General features: G+C 40.2%; 1 protein-coding gene across 1 annotated transcript in view; it reads left to right on the forward strand.

Moving 5' to 3' along the window:
- Window positions 1–22,709, forward strand: part of RELN (reelin) — a gene marked incomplete at its 5' end in the record, with an annotated part of 413,261 nt that overhangs the window by 151,361 nt on the left and 239,191 nt on the right. Inside the window, one exon of the mRNA XM_080936108.1 lies at window positions 10,705–10,775. Coding sequence (XP_080792234.1) covers window positions 10,705–10,775 — 71 coding nt within the window. The remainder of the gene's footprint in view (window positions 1–10,704; window positions 10,776–22,709) is intronic.

Below are 22,709 nucleotides of genomic sequence, written 5' to 3' on the forward strand. Positions count from 1 at the left end.
GACAACATTTAATTAGGGCTGGCTTAGAGTTTTAGAGGTCCAGTATATTATCATCATGGCAAGAATCAGGACAGCTTATAGGCAGGCACGGTCCTGGAGGAGCCAAGCATTCTACATCTTAATCTGAAGACAGCCAGGAGCAGAGTCTCTGATGCTGACCATAGGGTCTCAAATTCTATCTCTATTATGACACACTTTCTCCAACAAGGTCACACATCTTAATAGTGCCATGTCCCATGGGCCAAGCATATTCAAGCCACCCCTGTGAGTTAATATGTACAGAGGTTTGGGTCCTAGAAGGGCTTCTTGTAATAGATGCTTCTCCCCGTATGTGCCCATGATGTCTTGTGCAATCTAGAGCTTTGATATGTCCCTTTCTCTTCCTTTTAACTGTTTAATAATATTAACATTTTATAATTGATCTTATTTGGGGTATAAAGTGATTATATAGCCCATACATACCATGTAGAATAATTAAAACAATCCAGTTAAGATATTTGTCATCTAAACACTTAATACTTCTCTGTGGTAAGCACATTTGAAACCTCTTGACAATTCTGTGATGATGAATTGCTCAGCCACTGAGCTATGAAGTAGATTTTCATTTAAAAACTTCACTCCCTTTCCTGACTTTCTGGTACCCATTGACGGCCGTTATCCATTACATTCGGTCTAGACTCTAAACTTTCTGATTTGCTCTCTGTGTTGATGCATTATTGTGTTTGCAAATGTGGTTGCAAAAGCTGTTTGGCTCTCTGTTCCTGGTTTATTTCATGTCACATGAAGTTCTCCAATTCTACTCTTACAAGGGATCTTTCTATAAGGTTGACTTGCATCCCATTTTGTATATATGTGTATCACATTTTTTATTCAGTGACCAATTTAAGAATACTTAATTTCTTTATGTTTTTCCATGAGGGCTCAATATAAAGTCTATGAAGATTGGAGGGAGGCATCTTTTTAACTAACTAACTTCAGATTTTCTGAATTAAAACCCAGACGTGGAATATCTGCATACACACACACACACACACACACACACACACACACCATATACACACATATATACATACATTCACACATATATACATATATGTATATGTGTATATATGTATATGTGTATATATATATATTGAATTTGAGATCATGAGATAGTCACCGAAGAAAGATGAACTAATGAGCTTTGAATTATGAGTTGAATGTGAGGCCTGGGGAAAAGGAGGGTGATGTTGTGATTTAAAGGGATGTGTTTGGTTGTAGGGTTGGGCTGTGATGTCTCATCATCATTAACTTGACTGGATTTAGAATCACCATGGTGACACATCTCTTGACATGTGTGGGGAACATTTCCAACATGTTTAGCTGATGAGGGAAAACCCACATACTATGGCAGGATTTCTATCCAAGGTTCACTGTTCTAATTTTTGATGACTATCAACACTAGAATTTGTATTCCAGCTGCCATTGGCTTTGGCTTTGAGATAAAACATTTTACAACATTTCTAATTTCACTCTAGATTCACAAAATAGATTTGCTTTGTTTAAGGAGGTTATGTTTTTATTTTTCATTCTCCTTCAATACAGTACCAGTATCTGAATTAACCAGTAAGAATATCATTACTATAATTCCTTATATTTTTACTGAAATTTTCAGAGTTGGTCCACCCCGAAGAATGAGAAGTATCTGTCTTTGAGTCCTGTATCACAAAGCAAACACTTGGGTGAGGTCAATATAAACCTTGCTTCATGGCTCACGCTCCTGTCTTCTCATTATAAATCTGTTGTTTAAACTTTAGAAACGGTCCAGCTTGAGCTGGAGATGTAACTCAGGTGGTAATGTGCTTTTCTAGCAGGCACGGGCAGGAGGACCAGAATTTCAAGGCTATCCTCAGCTACATAGTGAGCTTGAGCCCAGGCTGGGATGCACCAGACCTGTCATCTTACCTTCTAGGGTAAGAAAAGGAGACAGACTAACGCTAAGTGACAGGGCCTGAATAAACAGCAGACCTAGAATAAAAGTCCTACGCTTCCTGTGTGAAACTGGTCCTTTCTTTATTATGTTTGGATATGACAACTCAATACTTTGCATGGCTGTGTCAACACAAAATTATTTTTTGTGTTGTGTACTTAAATTATAATTAATTTAATTATTAAAATATCTATATTTAGTATATACTTAAATGGTTGCTTAAATTGTTTTCTGTGTCTTGTAATCTTTGACTTGAAAACAGGTCACATAGTGGTTTCGAGGGGCAGACAGACATTGGGATTACTGGATAATAATCATCATGCTGAAATGTGTTGTTTTTTGAGGATAGAAGACGTTGAACTGTTTGACAGATGGAAATAATTATTTAGCGTATCAATAACAGAACTATGAAAATTTGGAAAAAAAAAAAAAAAACCAAGATGTACACAATGTATACCCTATAACCCCAGCACTGAAGGGGCTGCAGGAGGAAGGTTTAGGTTCTTATAGGATCTTATAGGTTAAGAAAAAGAGACTCACAAACCTAAGTGATGGGGCCTTAACTTTGAGGCTAGCCTGGGGTATATAGCAAGACAGTGATTTTTTTTATTTTCTCTCTGAAGTTTACAACAGTCATGTGTATGTGTTGTGAAGCATTTTTCTTGTTTATTTAGTGGAAAGAAGGAGGTAGAGAGGTGGTGTGGTGGTCAAGCGCGAGTGCTTACTGCTCTGGTAGAGGGCAGAAGTTTCCTCACAGTCCAGCTATATCATTCCTGGGCATATACCCAAAAGAAGCTCCGACATCTAACAAAAACACATGCTCCACCATGTTCATAGCAGCCTTATTTATAATAGCCAGAAGCTGGAAAGAACCCAGATGTCCTTCAGCAGAGGAATGGATACAGAAATTGTGGTACATTTACACAATGGAGTACTACTCAGCTATTAAAAACAATGACTTCATGAAATTCTTAGGCAAATAGATGGAACTTGAAGCTACCATCCTGAGTGAGGTAACCCAGTCACAAAAGAACACATATGTACTCACTTATAATCAGATACTAGCTTAAAAACCTCAGAATACCCAAGAAACAATTCACAGACCTTATGAAACCAAAAAGAAAGAAGACCAGAATGTGGATGCCTCAGAAGGAGAACAAAACACTCATGGTAGGAAATACAGAGACAAATAGAGGAGCAGGGATTGGAGAAAAGATCATCCAGAGACGGCCTCACCTGGGGATCCATCCCATATGCACCCACCAAACCCAAGCACTATTGCTGATGCCAAGAAGTGCTTACTGGCAGGAGCCTGATATGGATGCCTCCTCAGAGGCTCTGCTAGAGCCATACTGATACAGAGGAGGATGCTTGCAGCTAACCATCAGACTGAACATAGGGACCCCAATGAAGAAGCTAGAGAAAGGACTGAAGGAGCTAAATGAGTTTGCAATCCCATAGGAAGAACAAAATGACCAACTAACGAAACCCACCACAGCTCCCAGGGACTATAACACCAACCAATGAGTTCACATGGCCCCAGGTCCATATGCAGCAGAGGATGGCATTGTCTGGAATTAATGGGAGAAGAGGTCTTTGGTCCAGCGAAGCCTCATTTTACCAGTTTAGTGGAACACCAAGGTGCTGAGCTGGGAGAGGGTGGTTGACAGGGGGAGCATCTTTATGGAGACAATGGGAGAGGGAGGGAGCATGGGAATGAGAGAAAGGGATAACATCTGAAATGTAAATGCAAAGATTATCCAATTAAAATAAAAGAAGTTACCTTACACACATCATGAACTTCATCACCACCCATAACTCCAGTTCCAGGAAAGCTGGCACCATTGGCCTGTGTGAATACCTATACCTATGTGGTGCACAAAACCACATGCAAGCACACATGAGTATGTGCTAATAAAAGCCTACATCAATCTTTTGAAGAGTCAGCATATATCGGTGCCCTCACATTAGAAAGTGCTGTAATTTGAAGATAGCAAGGATGCAATTTTGTTTTGCTTTGATTCCTTTGAAACATTTTATCAAATTCAGATGACTTCCATTCGATATATGTTCTGAACTGCTGCTTGGCCGTGGTTTAGCTTACTGAAATTATGTGAGCTTGGCTGCATATAGCTGATTAATGAACATTCTTTCCAACTTCAAAGCAGGACAAGTCAGACCTCATGAGGAAACAGAAGCAACCCTCATGGTTCTCTGTTTTAAGATGAGGCAGCTGCCATTCTTTTTCTTGTTGATGTGACCAAGTTGACTCATTTCATCTATAAATAACTCTCTTGTGAATCTTAGGAGTTTATGATGATCCTGTTAAATATCTTCTGTACTCCTTCTTTGGTGATTATTGGATGTCAATAGAAATGTACATAGAAAGAAAAATTTGAACCAAAAAATATGGTTTTGACTTCCTTCTATGTTCAAGTTACTACTAATGGCTTCTTGAGGGAGAGGGGGTTAAAGAAGTGATTTCCTGTCCCAGAATCTCGAAACTCTATTTGAAAGACTTAAGGAATGAATATTAATATCTTTAAGTGACAGTAGTTATTTCAAGTTTTTTTTTTCTTCACATAGGGAGTGTGAAGCTAGAATGTTTAAAGAACTTGTCCATAGTCTGGTAGCACATGCTTGGCAACTCATAGTATTTAAAACTCGTCCTACTGAGTGCAGTGACAGACCAGAAACAAAGTGAATACACTTCATGCTCAAGTGCCTTGAGCAGCAGCTAGCCCCATTCAGTTAAAATGGGGGTATCTCACGCTTTTCCCAGATAACTGCACAAGCTATTTTAAAACCTTCATTTGAGGATCTATGGAGTTTGTCAAATGATAAAACTGAACAGCCAAACCCAATTTTCAAAGACTTATTTAATAGAGACTCTTGTTGGCAGATTTGCTTTAGCATCTCTGTGTCTTTGGAGAATGTAAGTACTCATTAGAAATATTTTAAGAAAATTGGTCTATACTCCAGAACCCTGAACAATAAGGATATTTTCTGATCTCCTTCGAAAAAATTACTGCTAATTATACAAAATTGAGTGCAGATAGTAGCAACACAGCTATTAGTACCCCAGATTTGACGAGCTTTCCTCCAAAGGGAACGACAAATTATATAAAATAGCGATTATGATAGTGAATAAGGCTTGTTATTGTATGTCATGGTTGTCTATTCGTACAATATGTTGTGGATTCAAAATTGGAGGACCTGACTCTCAGAATCATTTTAGCATTTCTTGAGTATATGTTTGTGCACATCTATATTATACTATACATTTTATTATCTGTATTAAAATGCCTATTTTTTCATAGACCACTCAAAATCAGACCACCTTAGATGATTTTAGAGATCTAACCATGTTCTAGGTAGGACTGATGTCACTGGTACTAGTGTCAGGTGGAGAGTTGAGCATCTTGTGGAATGAAGTGTTGAAACCTGGGAGCTTGCTTCCTGGGTAAGATAAGATGCTAACACTGCAGAGCTTCATGCTACCATGACAGGGGGAGGCATTCCCATGTGAACAAACCACTGGGGTGTCCTGAAGGCTTAGAAAGAGAATGGCAACATGGGGATTGTGTGTCTGCCTGCACCTGTGCTGTGGCTGAGAACGCAGAACCAGAATGTGTTATTAATGTTAATATTGGTTGTTTTGATGTTTGTGAGGCAAGTTCTCACCCTAGGAACTGGTTAGCCTACACCTCACTGTGTGTGTAGCTTAGGATTTTCTCAATCTTTTAGTGTTCATTTGCTTTGGCCTTCTGAATGCTAGGATTATATGCATAGAACACCGTACAAAATTGATAATTTAAAAGATAAATTTCTTCTCATTGCTGGCTTTGTGGCCAAGATTCTAACTAGAACCAGAAAATAACCTGGCTTATCCAGAAGATTAAATTAAAAGTCCTGAAAGATTGAAGTAGAGTCCAAGCTACGGCAGATATGACTTTAAAGGGAGGACCTTGAAAGGAGGCTCCACCTCAGCAAGAAACAGAGTTACTGTCACCTGGTCATTAGAGTCGGGTTAGTGAAAAGGTAACATAGCCTTAAGAGAAGCATTCAACACCCAGAAAGCCCGGGCTTGAATCCTGACCTCATCCCCACTTTTGTGACATTTGTAAATCATGTGAAGTTCCATGTTTCAGGAAAATGAGAAGAATTTTACATTCCTTATGGTAATGTTGTCAGGATTGAGTCGATTCCTGTAGACCCCAACAACAGTGCTTAGCAGGCAGCAAAATTTAATTCTAAATGGATGTTACATTAATAGCCATGGTGCATGCCAGCCAAACTATTGTTCCTATTGGCTATTGCTTTTCCAGAGTAGAGAACATGGGATAGTTGTGTGGAGCACATGGCGTTCACTGCTTCTCTGGGCAGTTTAGAATTACAGAGCCACTTTCTTGAACGACGTTAACTAATGAGAGCATATTCAGCCCAGGCACTCTAGTTGGATGAACCAGTGCCCCAAGCACTTCCTGCTCCTTTGCCCTTCTGTGGCTCCTAGGAGATTCCTACAGGAGTTCTGACAGGTCCTGAAAACCGTGGGCCTGAAGTCAAGCCCTGTCTGCCTTTAGCCTACTGTATGACCTGCATTAGGCCCAAGGCTTCCTTATTTATATGCTGTTGAGGGCTATTAGCTCTGTGGCTTTCAGAATACCTCAGGAAGATGTAAAGAATAGACTATGCAGACCATGTGGAGTGAGAGCTAATCTTCAAAGACAGAGCTCAAGTTTCAAGTTTTCTATCTTGGAATTCCATGTGCATTTGATGAATGCTAATTAAGTTTTTCTTTCTTTTGGGGTAAATACCGAGAGGGATCATATGACTCAGCTGGGTCATATGACAGGTCTGCTTTTAGTTTTCTGAGAAACATGCACACTGACTACCATAGAAGCTGAACTAGTTAACATTCCTACAGATAGTGTAAAACACCAATACAGTCTAAAACTTCTAAAGCACTTACCATTGTTTTCTTTATTTAGTTTTTATTAGATACTCTCTGTATTTGCATTTGAAATGTTATCCCCTTCACCCACCCTACTCCCCTCCCCCCTCCCCCCTACCTGTCTTCATGAGGGTGGACCCTCTCCTAATCACCCTCTCCACCTCAGTGCCTTGGCATTCCCCTACATTGGGAAAACTCACCCTCACTGGACCAAAGGTCTTTTCTCACATTGATGCCAGACACTGCTATCTTCTACTACATATGCAACTGGAGCCATAGGTCTCTCAGTGTGTGCTCAGTGGTTGGTGATCTAGTCCATGGGAGTTGTGGAGGATTTGATTGATCAACAGTGTTGTTCTTCCCATGAGGCCGAAACCCTCTTTAGCTCCTTCATTACCCCACCCCACCCCAGCACCCTCACCAGGGTCCTCGTTCTCGGTTTTGTTGATGGTCATCCTGCACTAGGGTAAGATGGAATCACAATGTAATTTTCAGTAGCATTTCTTTAGCTAATGGTACTGAATGTTTTTCTATATTTCTTGGCTGTTTGTACTTTTATAAACTCTCCGTCCATTTTATTAGCTCATTTGTTACATGAGTCATTTAGAGTTCTTTTGGTGCTTGTATGTGTGTATGCCTTTATATGTGTAGGTATGATGTGGTATGTATGTGTGTGTGTGTGTGTGTGTGTGTGTGTGTGTGTTTTCTCTGCACCACAGAGTTACTTGCACATTCCTAGAAGTTAAACTATGAAACCAGCCTAGGTGTCTATCAATAGAAGAACAGGGAAAGAAAATACCATTTATTAAAATGATGGAATTCTTCCCACAAATCGAGAAGTTCGGATGTCTGCAGAGAAATGAATGTGATGGAAGCTCGTCAGTCATGCTAAATGAATTAAGTCAGTTCCCGACAGTCACATAAAATTCAGCTTCTCTCTTAATGTTAGTACCTAGACAGTGGAAAAATAAAAACATGTGTGTACAGAAGCCATAGAAACAGACCCACAGTGGAATGAAGGAAAACAGCGGAAGTGGGGAGGCCAGGAAGAGGGAAGATGGGGGATCCAAGACTATACATAAAACACCTTATAGACTTGCATAGAAATTGCCTTTGTGACTACATTTAATAAGCCTTTAAAAGACAGATTATCGGTTAAAAAAATAGAAACTTTGCTTAGATGATGAACTCAAAGGTTCCTTCAGCCACAGTTACTCTGTATGTACCAAGATGTCTATGAAATTGTTCACTGAACCAAAGATGCAGAAATAAATCTATGGATAAAGGCATTAAATCCCAGACCTGGGGCCATGGTATCCAGAAAGAACAGTGTGAAGTCTTGCGGCACTGTGCAGCGTGAGGCTTTCTCACAGTCGAGACAGAGCTGAGGGGGCTCCTGCTGCAGGCCTCTCATCTCGCACCTCTGCCTGTGAGGTAGCCTGTTTGTGGGAGCACAGTGACCGCCTGCTAACTTTGGGTACCACCAGCACAGTTCTCACGTGCTACATGTGGAGCAGTTCTCCTGCTAGTTAGTGATGTCTGAAAATACCCTTTCAAATTACATGTTTACAATTTCGATGCTATGAGAAGTAGATGGGAAATCGATCTCAGAAGCACTTAGTTCAATTGATTTGAAGAGGGAAATAAAGTTACCACTTTCTCTCTTGACAGAAAACCTGTACTGATTAAGGAGTCGATAGGTTTTGTTTATAACGTAGATTAGCCAAATGTTTAGGCCTCATTTTCATTCTCATAAAAGTAAACATGCATGTTTACAAATACATGCACACAAATACACACAGAAAGATTGTAATATTTCCTTATATGTCTGTTTTTTCTACACATTCATTCTATATGTTTAATATGGTGAATATATATGATGTTTACATTTTTCCCTCTTTTTCTTTTTCTTACAACTTTATTTTAAAAAACAGAGATACATGTACAGATTATTAAAAACATTTTGACGTAAAATATATGAATATATTTTTATCAGTACTTGATTTTTTTCTTACAACTTTATGTTTTTTATAAAAGAGATACATGTACAGATTTTTAAAAGAATTTTGGCATAAAACTATATGAATATATTTTTGTCAGTACTTGATTTTTTTAAAGGTTTGATAATATGCATTAAAATCTTACTAGTTACCATAAGCATAAAGTACATATAAAATAAAATGTAACATTCAAAGTTTTCTTTGTGTGCATAGACTAAACATAATGATTTTTAAATACCAAAAATTGCCACAAGGCTATCTTCTTATCTCTTGGGTTATTAATGATTTAAGGTCTAGGTGTACCCCACTCTGAGTGGGTGCTATACACTTGTTTTTGTTGTCGTTGTTGTTGTTGTTGTTTTTTTCTAAGGATGACTGAGGCTTCCACTTTTTGGCCTTTCCATTTTTGAGCCTCATATGATCAGTGAGTTGTTTCTTGGGTGTTCAGAGCTTTCTTTTTGATAATGATTAGTATATAACAAGAACTTGACACCCCACGCAAGTTTCCCATATGCTGTGAGCTGAAGACAACCCGTGCGTTTCCTCAGCCGTCCTGTCTGCCCTCTGCATTCATTGTGTGCACGTGTGGTAATTAAGGCATACTTTTCTTAGTGGCACTATTAGTGTGGCTCCCTGTCACCTATTAACACGTCAGCATGGGAGGCTCCTTCATTATTTCCAGAGAGTTGAAACTTGATTAGTGACATGGGGCCACAGGAACGATTCTATGGAGAACAGAAATCAGAAAGGCCCACAGCATGAAGGAAGAAAGTTCATCCACATGGAGCCAAAATGGGGGATGTCAGGAGCCGGGAGGTCCTATTGGATCCAGCAAAGATGGAGATATTGACCAAAGGTTGTCCTGTGGAGGGGTAATGAGGACCACGAGATCTGTCCTCTCAGGAGTTAGCCCAGTGTGTTGTCTATAATCCGTTCTCAGCAGATGTCAGCAGAATCAAATTATTTTTGTCCTAGCATGACTTGGGCAAGAGTAAAGATTTAATGCTAATATGTTTTTAGAGAGTGAGTGTATTTTTGTATGATTTATCTTCTAAAGAAACAAAACAAAACAAAATAACAAGTTTCTCATGGAAACATGATTTTCTGCTCTAATTTCACTTAGAAAATATATTTCACCTCAACGTAATTCTTTTGAAGGGAAATTAATTCACATATAGAGAGCAAATCATTCTTCCTAAAGGATAAGAAATAAGACATTTCCAATTATGGCTGTTGAATAACAGATCTGCCGTGAGAAGCCGGGTTTTCAGTGTTCTATATGCACAGCTCTGATTAGCAGAAAGGAAAGATGCATATCTCCTGCAAATGGTCAAGTACACCCACTAGGTGGAAGGGGGGTGCATTTTATTCTGACAGATGTTTCTTTAATTATAAAAGCTCTGACTAGCCCATGTTTGGGGAAAATATTCTCTTAAAAAACATTTTCTAGCCTTAACTCTCCATCTTAGAGTGACCATTATTTCAAAAGCCCTAAAAGACTTTAGGAGGATCTATCTCCTGTGCTCATAAAAACATTTCACGTCAGTGTGAACTTGATAAGCATCCTTGCCTCAATTCCACCCAGGCTCAGCTTACACCTGCTGTTCCAGAATAAACCTACAAACATCACATTGTCTTTATAAAGTAAGACCTGGAGGTAGCAATTGGCCCTGAGCGACTTGATTTAAGCATTTATTCTGGACTTTAAGTTATCTTTTAAAATATTATAATATCAACCATATTAAAGCATTTAAATTAACCTTTTCCTCTTCAATTTCCAGGGCTACTGCAACACATAGGGGCCAGGTGATTTTCAAGGATGCATTAGCCCAGCAGCTGTGTGAACAAGGAGGTAAGATCATCCTGGACTTGTTTCTGTTAGTCTGCATTGTTTATGGCAGGTCCTCTGTCTTACGTACTGAGCTGTCATTTCATTAACGTCACTTTATCACAATGTTTTAAAGCTGAGTTATTGACCAGCTCATATCTCTGTTCATTAGTTATTCACCAGTTATTGATAAAGCTAACAGACAGATAAACATATCCACTGTGAGCAAATGAACCAAAAGAAATTTTATAATTTCATAAGATTGTTTTTGAGTCAATTTTAGTTGTCCTAAAAGTGATACATTTTAATAGTAATTGTAAAGTTGTACAAAAATTAATTCCCTTTAATTTTCCACTTATGCGTCTAGCCGAATGTGTTTCTGGTCATTACACTCCAGTGTCTCTGACTGTGCTTTAGTTGGTTATACCATGAGTTGCTTATATACCTATATCTACAGATAGACAGAATCAGTATGGTTGTACCTAAGTAATGTGGTATTTGATAAACTGTTACTGTCAAAATTCTAATTATTTTCTTACAGATTCTTTACTCACAGAACTCCCCTCTATCATTCCAAATACCCATGATCCATATCCTTTGGTTAAATTAACTTTTCTTATATGACTCTCAAGAATGCAGGCATTAAAATATGTCTGAATGGGCAGACTAAAGAATTCTATTACAGTGTAAATTTCTTCTGTGTTGGGAAAAATATTTACTGAAAATATAGAATACCACAAAGCAAGGAGCATCAACGTTTTTGAAAATATATAATGTCGAAAAAGATATGTCAAATTCACATTTACTAGTCCCTAAAACTAAATTCTCTTAAGCCTTACAAGTTCAAGTCTGCTGTACTATAATTGGATTGGACTATTTAAAGTAAAATAAAAAGCTACGAAAATTAATATAAAAAATTTCTCAATGAGTGAGGGTAAAGCCTATCTTATATAACAGTATTCACACGCACACAGTGTTTTCATTAATTTATTTATTTATTCACCTTATACATTCATTGCGGCCCCCACCCACCTCTCCTCCCAGTCCCAACCTCCCATCCCCCATCTCCCATCCCCTATCGCCTTCTCCTTAAAGAAGCAGCGCACCCCCTCCCCTGGAACCAGCCAACCCTAGCACATTAAGGTCTTGTCAAAACTAAGCACATTCTCCCCCACTGAGGCCATACAAGGCATGGGAAGGGATCCAAAGACAGGCAACTGAGTCCAAGTCAGAGACAGCCCCAAGACTTGTTGGGGTATCTACATAGAAACCAAGCTGCACATGTGTTACATCTGTGTAGAGGACCTAGGCCCAGTATGTGTCTGCTCTTTGGTTGGTGGTTCAGTCTCTGTGAGCCCCCATGGGACCAGGTTAGTTGGCTCTGAACATCCATCTTCTTGTTGTGTCCTTGACCCCTCCATGTCTTTCAGTCTTTCTCCCAACTCTTCCAAAAGACTCCCTAAGCTCTACCTAATGTTGGACTGTGGGTCTCTCTCTGCATCTGTTTTCATCTGCTGCTGGGTGAAGCCTCTCAACACAGTTATGAAAAAAAAGACTGTTATGCTATGTTCCTGTCTGTAATCATAGCAGAGCATCATTAATAGTGTCAGAGGCTAGATCTCCCCATGGGGTGGGAATCAAGTTGGGTCAGTCGTGGGTTGGCACTTCTCTTAGTTTCTTCTCCATCTTTATCTGTGAATATACTGTAGGCAGGACAAATTTGGGGGTCATTTGTGAGTGGGACCATGTTCCCCTCCCTCCACAGGAAGTCTTGCCTGGCTGGCTACTTCAAGCTCCATATCCCTTGCTGCTAAGGATTTCAGCTGGGATCACCCCCATATCTTCGAGGAGTCTTCCTCATCCCAGGTCTCAGGCTTGTCCCAGAGATGATTCCAGACAGTTTCCCTTCTCTCTCCCAGCCCTCCCACCCCACCTCCATTTTCCCCACATCTGACCTTCACCCCTATTCGCCTCTCCATGCCCTCTCCAATCCAGTTCCCTCTCTCCATCCAGTTCCAGTGTCTATTTTATTTTCATTTCTGAGCAAGATTTGAGCATTCTCCCTTGGTTTCTCCTTGCTTCTTTAGGTCTATGGATCGTAACATGGTTATACTGTACTTTATGGCTAATATTCACTTATAAGTGAGGACATAACCGTGTGTGTCTTTCTGGGTCTGGGTTATTCAGGATATTTTCTAATTCCTTCTATTTTCTTGGAAATTTCAGGATGCCTTTGTTTTTAATAGCTAAGTAATATTCCATTGTGTAAATATATCACATCTTCATTATCCATTTTGTGATTCAGGGACTGGGTTGTTTCCAATTTCTGGCTATTAACAAATAAAGCTGCTATGAATATAGATGAATGACTGTCCTTGTGGTATGGTGAAGCATCTTTTGGGTGTATGCCCTGGAGTTGTATAGCTGGGCCTTGAGGTAGAACTATTCCCAATTTTTCTGAGAAACTGCCAAAATTCCAATGTAGCTGTACAAGTTTGCATTCCCACCAGCAGTGGAGGAGTGTTCCCCTTGCTCCACATCCTTGTCAGTGTGTCTTTTAAGTTTTTGATCTTAGCCATTCCTGGTATGTGTAAGATGAAATCTCAGAGTCATTTTGATTTGTATTTCTGTGATGACTAAGAACTTTGAACATTTCTCTTGTTACTTAGCCATTTAGAGATCCTTCTGTTGATAATTCTCTATTTATCCCTGAACTATATTTTTGATATGGTATTTGGGTTGTTGATGTTTGGGTTGTTGGTGTTTAACTTCTTTAGCTCTTTATAAATTTTGGATATTAGCTTTCTGCCAGATGTATGGTTGATGGAAGATTTTTTTTTTCCCTCATTCTGTAGTTTCTTCCCATTGACAGCGTTTAGTGCCCATAGGAGCTTTTTAATTTCATGAGGTCCCATTTTTTAATTCTTGATCTTAGTGCCTGAGCTGTTGGTGTTCTATTCAGGAAGGTGTCTTCTGTAGCAATTCATTTAAAGCTACTCCCTACTTCCTCTTCTACTGTAGTGTACCTGGTTGAGGTGTTTGATCCACTTGGACTAGAGTTTTACGCAGGATGATAGATACGGATCTACTTGCATTCTTCTGCCTGCAGACATCCAGTTAGGCCAGCACCATTTGTTGAAGATATTTTCTTTTTTCCATTGTATAGCTTTGGCTTCTTTGTCAAAAAATGAAGTGTCTGTAAGTGTGTGGGTTTATTTCTGGGTCTTTTATTCTGTTCTATTGATCAATCTGGTTGTACGGGAATACCATATTGTTTTTTTATTATTGCTATGTAGCACAGCTTTAAATCAGGGGTGGTAATACCTCCAGAAGTTTTTTGTTGTTTTGTTTTGTATATGATAGTTTTAACTATCCTAGGAGTTGAGAATTGCTTTTCCAAGGTCGTGAATAATTTAGTTGGAATTTTGATGGGCATTGCATTGAATCTGTAGATTGCTTTTGGTAAGATGGCCATTTTTACTACATTAATCCTGATATCCATGAGAGTGGGAGATCTTTCCATCTTCTGAGATCTTCTACAGTTGTTTGCTTCAGAAACATGAATTTCTTGTCATACAGGTCTTTCACTTGCTTGGTTAGAGTTGCACCAACATATTTTATATTGTGAAGGGTGAGGATGTTACTTTCTAATTTCTTTCATATACTCTTTATCATTTGTTTAAAGGAAGGCTACTGATTTTTAAAGTTAATTTTGTATCCAGTTATTTTTCCAAAGAAGTTATCAGCTGCATGAGTTCTCTGGTCGAATTTTGGGGGTCACTTATATATACTATCAAATACTTTAAATAATGATACCTTGAATTCTTCCTTTCCAATTTTAATTCCCTTAATCTCCTTTGATTGTCTTATTGCTTCAAGTATTATATTGAAGAGATAGGCAGAGAGTGGACAGCCTCATCTTGTTCCTGATTTTAGTGGAAATGCTTTGAGTTTAATGTTTACTATCATTTTGCTGTATATTGCCTGTCATAGTTTGAATATGCTTGGCCAAGGGAGTGGCACTATTAGGAAGGAGGCCATGTTGGAGTAAGTGTATCACTGTGGGTGTGGGCTTAGGACCCTCACCCTAGCTGCCTGGAAGTCAGTATTCTGCTAGCAGCCTTTAGATGAAGAAGTAGAACCCTCATCTCCTCCTATGTCATGCTTGCCTGGATGTTGCCATGTTCTCACCTTGATGATAATGGACCGAACCACTGAACCTATAAGCCACCCCCAATTAAATATTGTCCTTTATAAGAGTTGCTTTGGTCATGGTATCTGTTCACAGCAGTAAAACCCTAACTAAGACTTTGCCTTATTATGTTTAGTCATAGGCCTTGTATCCTCGATCTCTACAAATAATTTTATCATGAAAAGGCATTGAATTTTGTCAAAAGTTTTTGGCATCTAATGGGATGATCATGTGGGTTTTTTCTCTCAGTTTGTTTATATGTGGATTACACTGATATATTTTCATATGTTGGACCATTCTCACATCCCTGGGATGAACCCTACTTGATCATAATGGGGAATGTTTTTGATTTGTTCCTAAATTCTGTTTGAGTATTTTATTGAGTATTTGTGCATCAGTGTTAATAAGAGAAATTGGCCTGAGGTTCCCTATTTTTGTTGAGTTTAGATATCAAGGTGTTTGTGCCTCATTGAATGAGTTTGGTAATGTTGCTTCTGTTTCTATCTTGTGGAATAGTTTAAGGAATTAGCTCTTCTTTGAAGGTAAGGTAGAATTATGTGCTAAAACCATCTGGCCATGAGCTTTTTCTCTGATTGGGAGACTTTGATTACTTCCATTTTTTTAGGGGTTATGGGAATATTTAAATAGTTTGCCTGGTCTTTATTTAACTTTGGCAAGTGGAATTTATCAAGAAAATTATCCGTTTCATTTAGATTATCCAATTTTGTGGAGTAAAGGCTTTTGAAGTAAAATGTATTGATTCCTTGGATCTCCTCAGTGTCTGTTTTATGTCTCCCTTTTCATTTCTAATTTTGGTAATTTGAATCTCTGATTTTTAGTTGGTTTGGCTAAGGGTTTGTATACCTTGCTGATTTTCTCAAAAAAGCAGCTCTTGGTTTTGTTTATTCTTTATCTTGTTCTACTTGTTTCTAATTTATTGATTTCAGCTTTTAGTTTTATTATTTTCTATTCATTACTTCTCTTGTGTGTGCTTTCTTCTTTTTGTTCTAGAACTTTCAGGTATGCTTTTAAATTGCTAGTATGAGTCACCCCAATTTCTTCATGGAGGCACTTAGTGCTATGAACTTTCCTCTTAGCTTTGCTTTCATCCTGTCCCCAGAAGTTGGGTATATTGTGTCTTCATTTTCACTGAATTCTAAAAAGTCTTTAGTTTCTTTATTTCTTCTATGACCCAGTGGCCATTGAGTAGAGAATTGTTCAGTTTCTATGGGTTTGTAGACTTTCTGTTGTTTCTGTTGTTGTTGAAGTCCAGATTTACCTACCTTACCTTTGAAGGTAAGGTAGAATTATGTGCTAAAACCATCTGGCCATGAGCTTTTTCTTTGATTGGGAGACTTTGACTACTTCTATTTTTTTAGGGGAGCTAACTGGTGCTACAAGCCATGTATTTGAGTCTTTCCAGTTTTGATTAAAACATTGCTTCCTAAAAAAAAACCCTAATTTTTCTTGTAATGGTTTTCCGTGTATTTTGCAAAGAATACCTAATGTATTTATGGAAAAAAAATACCACAGCACAGGGCCTTTTGTTTATACATTGTATTTTAGTATGTTGGTCTTAATTAAATTAAACAATTCAAGCCAAGCAAATTTTGTTTTATGGAGCTTGGAAGCAGGATCATTTAAGGTTAGTATTGTGGACTAAACATACTGAAAAGGTGTCAGAACACATAAGCGGTCAGCAGCCTTGGTCCCCTTCCTTAGAAGACTGTTCTGCAGGTCAGTCCCAGCTTTCTGGCTTCTGCCAGGGCTCACAGATCTGTCCCCACCTCACTCAGCCTCCTTTCAGCCACACCCTAAATCCCCTGAGTGAGCCTCATCCCACACGCCCAGCACTCAGATTAACCGTTCATGTCTCTTGTTCTGCCTGACTCCAGCTTCTGATTGCCAGGTAAGAAAAGGAGACATTTTGGTTTGGCTGTACTAAAGTTGCCCTGTTTCCATCTCCATCCATTGTCTGCATACAGTGTGGTTGTCTGAAGCTGATTGTTTATGTTCCACAAGAGACCCCAAGGCTCAGCTGTAGGGCTAAACCAGCTGGATGGCAGGGACTGCCTCTCTCTCTCTCTCTCTCTCTCTCTCTCTCTCTCTCTCTCTCTCTCTCTCTCTCTCTCTCTCTCTCTCTCTCTCTCTCTCTCTCCTGAGGCGGAGGAGAGAGGCCAGTGAGCAGTCATTCACTTTTAGGTCTCAGGCTTTACATGTCCTTTGCAGTCAGGGAGTTGTGGTTGGAACTACACTGTTGTGACCTTCCCCTTTAGAGAAGCCCACAGAGGTCATGCTCAGCAGTGGGAACAGGCAGACTCCAGCAGCAAAGTCAACTGACGTGAGACAGTGTGCATGGAGAGCTTTTCTTCTTAAGCCTCCCTCTATTCTTTTTTAATTTTACAATGAAATTATGTCATTTGAGTTATAAGAAACTAACACAAATTCTCCCTATTCCCAATCGACTTTTGAAGAGGGAAGGGACTTCTGCCGAGAATGGAAGACAAATGCGGAAGTGCCCATGTCACTCCCATAAGAGGACTCTTCAGACTCTTAATGTGCTCAGTCTCCTTCGTATCCTAAAGTGCCAAATGCTCCTTTCCCTCACCTGGGAGCTTTGGGCAAGAGGAATCCTGCCTTAATTTGTTTTTCTTTAACACATAATAAGCTTTACTTACAGCATGCACTTAATAAATAATGAAGTACTAACCTAAAGGACTTACTGTTGAAAACTCACTGCCTCTCCTAAGAACTGTTTGCCTTCAAACATTGCCCATGGAGCACAGTGGGGCAGCCTGGCTGATACCAAACAGCGGGCCTTAAATCGATGCTGGTTGTAAAATGTAGGTCCTGTCGTATTAAAACTCTGTAAGGTATTGGAGAGATGGCTTAGTCAGAAGTGTGCCTGCCATGCAAGCATGCGGACCTCAGCTCAGATCTCCAGCATTCACACAACAGACCAGGCATAGCTTGCACGCCCAACTCCAGCACTAGGATGGCAGAGGTAGAAAACCTTCACAGTTAATTTAGCCTAGCTAAATCCTTGAGCTTCAGGTTCAGTGAGAGAGCCTGTTTCAGATAGCTGGCATTGACTTCTGGGTAATATAACCATGTATACACATGTGCATACATACTCACATGTTCACATGCATGTACACACACACACACATTTACCATACACACAAATAGATAAATGTGTGGGTAAACAAGTAAAACTGAGATTCTGAAAACCATTCATAGATTTTCATTTTGATTAGTGAATAGCTTTAGGTCACGCATTGCTATTCTTAAATCACCTTAAATTCTGAGGTTCTAGAGGTAGCAGTAAGCAATCCACAGATGGGTTCTTCTGACAGTCACGGTGCAGACAGGGGACAAGAGTGTCCTCATTGCCATCCTGGAGCTACTGCTGTTTGGAATGGGGTGGGGGCTACATACTCACAATTATGAAAGTAGAAGATGCTTCAGCTCTTTCAGACATCACCTAACAGTCCTCTCCAAGGGTTACTGAATGCTCGTGGGTGCATTTTGCTTGCAGAGGTCGTGAGCATCATTGCTTGCAGAGGTTGTGAGCATCAGTGTCAGTAAGCAGAGCTCAGCTGGGTGGGAGGCAGGGAAAAGGGAGAGGACAGTTTTACAAGGTGTGGCACCAGATCAGGTGGGTCTCACTGAGGAGATAATACTGGATGGGGGAAAAAAACAAGGGAAAGCAAAGGAATTGGTGTCTGAGAGATCGCCCAACAACAAGATTTTAAAGACAGAAATGGTGACATACTGCTTAAAGTGACCAAAGGAAATAATCAAATTCAGAATGGGCCAAAACCTTGGAAGTAAATGGAAGAGACTAGAGAGAGATGGACTCATAGCCGAGGCTATCCTCAAATGCGCCTGATCCTCCTGCTTCCATCACACAAGTGCTGTGATTACAGACTTTAAGAAAAACTTGAATTACATATACCTCAACAAAAATGATCACCATTGCAGACCTCCACTGAAAACTGAGGGAAAATTCTTACTCTTTCGAGGCTTATCCTAGGGCCCAGTGTGATACAGATGTGAGTCAGGGAGCAGGGCTGACAATGGGATGGTGGTTCTCATAAGGCACAACCAAGGATGCATTGGGTAGAGTGTACACGCCTGTTCACTGGCTCTGAGCTTCTCCCCTTCAAAACACACATTTGTTACCCCGTACTTCCCAAAGGAGCACAGCATTTATAGACCATCCTGACACCCCCTGTTGTTGGGATGATGGTGGTGGCTAGGGCTGAATGTGCTTTGGACCAGAAGGAATGGTTCAGGCTTACAGCTGATGCAGAGAAACTCAAACAGCTTTGCTTTCCAGCACCTTCATGACCGGGCGGTAGGCTGCGTGGAGATGCTGTCCGCCAGCACTGGGTTCTGCTCATTGGCTTTCTTGTTTCCTCAGACCAGACTTCACATTCTTTAATTTTTAAATCATTTGTCTTAAGGATCGTGGGAGTGTAAACTTCGAGGCAGAAGGGGGGAGGTAAAGTTGAACAATGAAACCCATAGAGTAAGCTGGGTATTTAAATTAGATGTCGCTCAAAAACTTTCAGTGTGCCTGTCAGGGTGGGGTGCATCTCAGTGGTAGAACCAGTAATAATGGTACCAATAATGCATGAGGCCCTGGGTCAGTTCCTGCATTGTAGTGCAGCCGGTCAGTCAGTCAGTGATAGTTTAAATATTATTCTAGGTCATATCTACTGGTTCTTCTCTGCTATTCCCTTGTTATTCAATAGCTTCAATTAATAAAAAAAAATAACCTAATATGCAAAGTCTTTATTAGACTGGTCTTCATTCACAGAGTTAGCCAGAGTTATGTTTTACCTTCCTGAAGGAGAACCGATTCACTGAGTGTTCCCAGGGTTAAAGATTTGCTTGTCAAAGACATCTGTTTTCCCATGGCTGTTTTGTGGCTGGAATTTCACGTGAGCAACCACAACTCCTGTTCCTGGCTTGAGATTTACAACGAGGAGAGCTGGGGAACAGGCTAGAGAAGCTATCCAGGAGCCCCAGTTCCCCCTCAAAGTCTGAAAAGGTACCCCTTAGGGGAGAAAACAGACCATCCTGGGGCTCTGACAGACGACACAGTGTCCCTGAGTGACCCAGGACTGGCAAGATGAAGAGGAATGACAGAACCACCTCATACAGCCACACTAAAACTTCCTGCGAGTGCCCCTGTGTGGATTGGGCTGCTTTTTAAGACTCCCAAAAAAGGGTGTTTTAGACTGGTGCTATTTTTCTCCAAGGTGATTGAACAAGGGTGTAAACAGCCTTTTTTTCATTTCTGGGGGCTGTATACATTCCCACTTGACAGCTTTATCTGGTCTAAAGTCAAAACACCAAGATTTATGCCTGAAATGAACTTGACACTGGCTGCCTCTGGATGCCCACAGAGCCTCTTTCTACTCTAACTGCTCTATAATCTGCTGGATCCCTCATATTTTAAAGGACAGAACCTAGATTTGAGTATATGTAATTACTTGGGAGTGAAATTGCTGTCAACCTACATCAATCATATTTCCATTTTTCCTTGTGAAATATTATTTCATGCAACTCATTAATTCATTCTTATTTTGATGTATGTATGAAAATACACTTGTGCCATGCTACAAATTAATATAGGTTCTCATAGTTTTTTAAGCACTGGAATGTAGTCATATTTGTTAGCATTTATTGTGCTCCGTTGTCAGAAGGCATATGTGGTACTGTACCAGGCCCATGGAAGTTGTGTGGCAATATGAGGCTGATTCGTCCATCCCCTGTTCTTAGTGTGTAGTATATAGATGCTAGTCCAAACCCATAAGTAAAACACACACACACACACACACACACACACACACAGTCAGTGAAGATGTATCATGCCATGCTTTCTGAGGCCCTTGCTCAGCTTCTTTCTGTTCTGTCTCATAGGTTCAGCATTTTTAGGTTCATTGTTTCTTAGGACCCCACCCCACAGTGCCACAGGAACTGATCTCCAAGGACACCAATAGCCTACTAGGAACCCAGCCCTGCTAATCTTGCCTGCTCTCTTGATTTCTGTATGATTCCTGTGCCTCACAGTGTTCATGCTGGGGCTGCAGGGGATTTCATGCCTGGGCTGCTTATCACACTCGTGTGACCTCACACCTCTGCCATCCATACCGGTATGACGCCACCCCTGTAGTTTTCATCTCTGGAACTCTGTCCATTTGTTCTATGAGGACTCAGGGCCAGTACAACAATGTGGTTGAGATCATGGGATGTGGATCTCTGTACAGAGAACATGGAATGTGGATCTCTGTACTGAGAACATGGAATGTCATCTCTGTACAGAGAACATGGAATGTGGATCTCGCTCTGCCTGTGAATTTCTGTTCTGGAACTGTGTCTCAATGCCCTTGTCAGAGGGGGAGAATTGCAGTACTTGCTTTCCAGGTCATCCCATCTCATTGCTAAGAGCTCGGTCTTCTAGTCTTTATCCCAAAGGAATATAGTGAAGAGGGTAAATGCTGCCGAGGACTGCGTGGCATGTCTGGCACCTTAGTGAGTGTTTGTTATCATTCTTAGCTATCAGCGTGTTCCAGTCACTTTCCTCATTACTGCGACGTAATAACTGTTAGAGCAAGCCTCCGGAAGGATTGCTTAGTTCTGGTCACAGTTTGAGGTTACAGACCATCTCTGTGCAGAAAGGGCAGCAACAGGGGCGTGAAGCAGCTGCTCCTGCTACATCCACAGTCGCAGAGCAGAGAGAGATGAACGCCCAGTGTCCGATCACATTTTCATCTTTATATTGTCTAGGGACTCCAGCCCAACGAATGGTGCCACCTACACTAAGGTTAGGTCTTCCCATTTAAATTAACCCAGTTTATAAGCTTCTTTGAGGAAATACCCAGAGGTAAGACTCCATGGATCCTAAATCTCATCAAGTTGATAGTCCTGGTTAACCATGGTGGAGGACTTTCATCTCAGTGCCTCCAACTCAGTTCTAACCTGGGCGTTTTCTGTCCTTGGCTCTGCCCGTTTTTACTGCAGTTCTGTGCTTTGGTAATCACCCCAAACACTAAGCAGGTGCTCAGGGGACATCCTTCGCACATTTCTGTCTTTCATGCTTACAGAAACGTGTTGAGAACCAACTTGTTTGATCTTTTTAGTAATCCTTAAAGCACCTGTGGTTTTTCATAACCGCAACCACAATCATTCAATCCAGTCATTTTTTTTCCTTGACACCAACTGTGTCTGAAATCGTGTGACCCAAGCTTAGTCTGGCTTTCAAGGTCCTCTCCAAACTGGCCCTGGTGCCCTCACCCTTCTGCCTCTGTCTTCCTGCATGCCACCATCCTCATCCACTTCCTTTCATCCTTCTTACCTCTCTCCTGGTTGCCCCAATCTCAAAACATTATTTAAATCTTAATCTCAGGTCTTGGGCTTCCGGTTAACTAAATAATTTTTTGAGTTCACAAAGGTGTGGAGCTTTTTTTTTTTTAAATTCCAAAACAATTGTTTTATAATCTCCCAACAACTCTATATTACGTTATATTCTTTCTTCACTCAAAATTGTTATTCATAGCATGACTACTTTTTTGAAAAATATGTGACTGTTTCATCAAACCTGAGCCTGATAGCACAGTGAGTCACGAGGTTTGGTCACTAAGGTCCTGTGATTGATAGCTCATAAAAGAATCAGGCTTACCTGAAAGAGTTCTCCTAAGTCATAAAGATATATTTTTGTTCTGATCACATTCGATTTATTTTAGGATAGGAAA

The sequence above is a fragment of the Micromys minutus genome (assembly GCF_963924665.1).
Source record: "Micromys minutus genome assembly, chromosome: 23".
Classification (NCBI taxonomy): domain Eukaryota; kingdom Metazoa; phylum Chordata; class Mammalia; order Rodentia; family Muridae; genus Micromys; species Micromys minutus.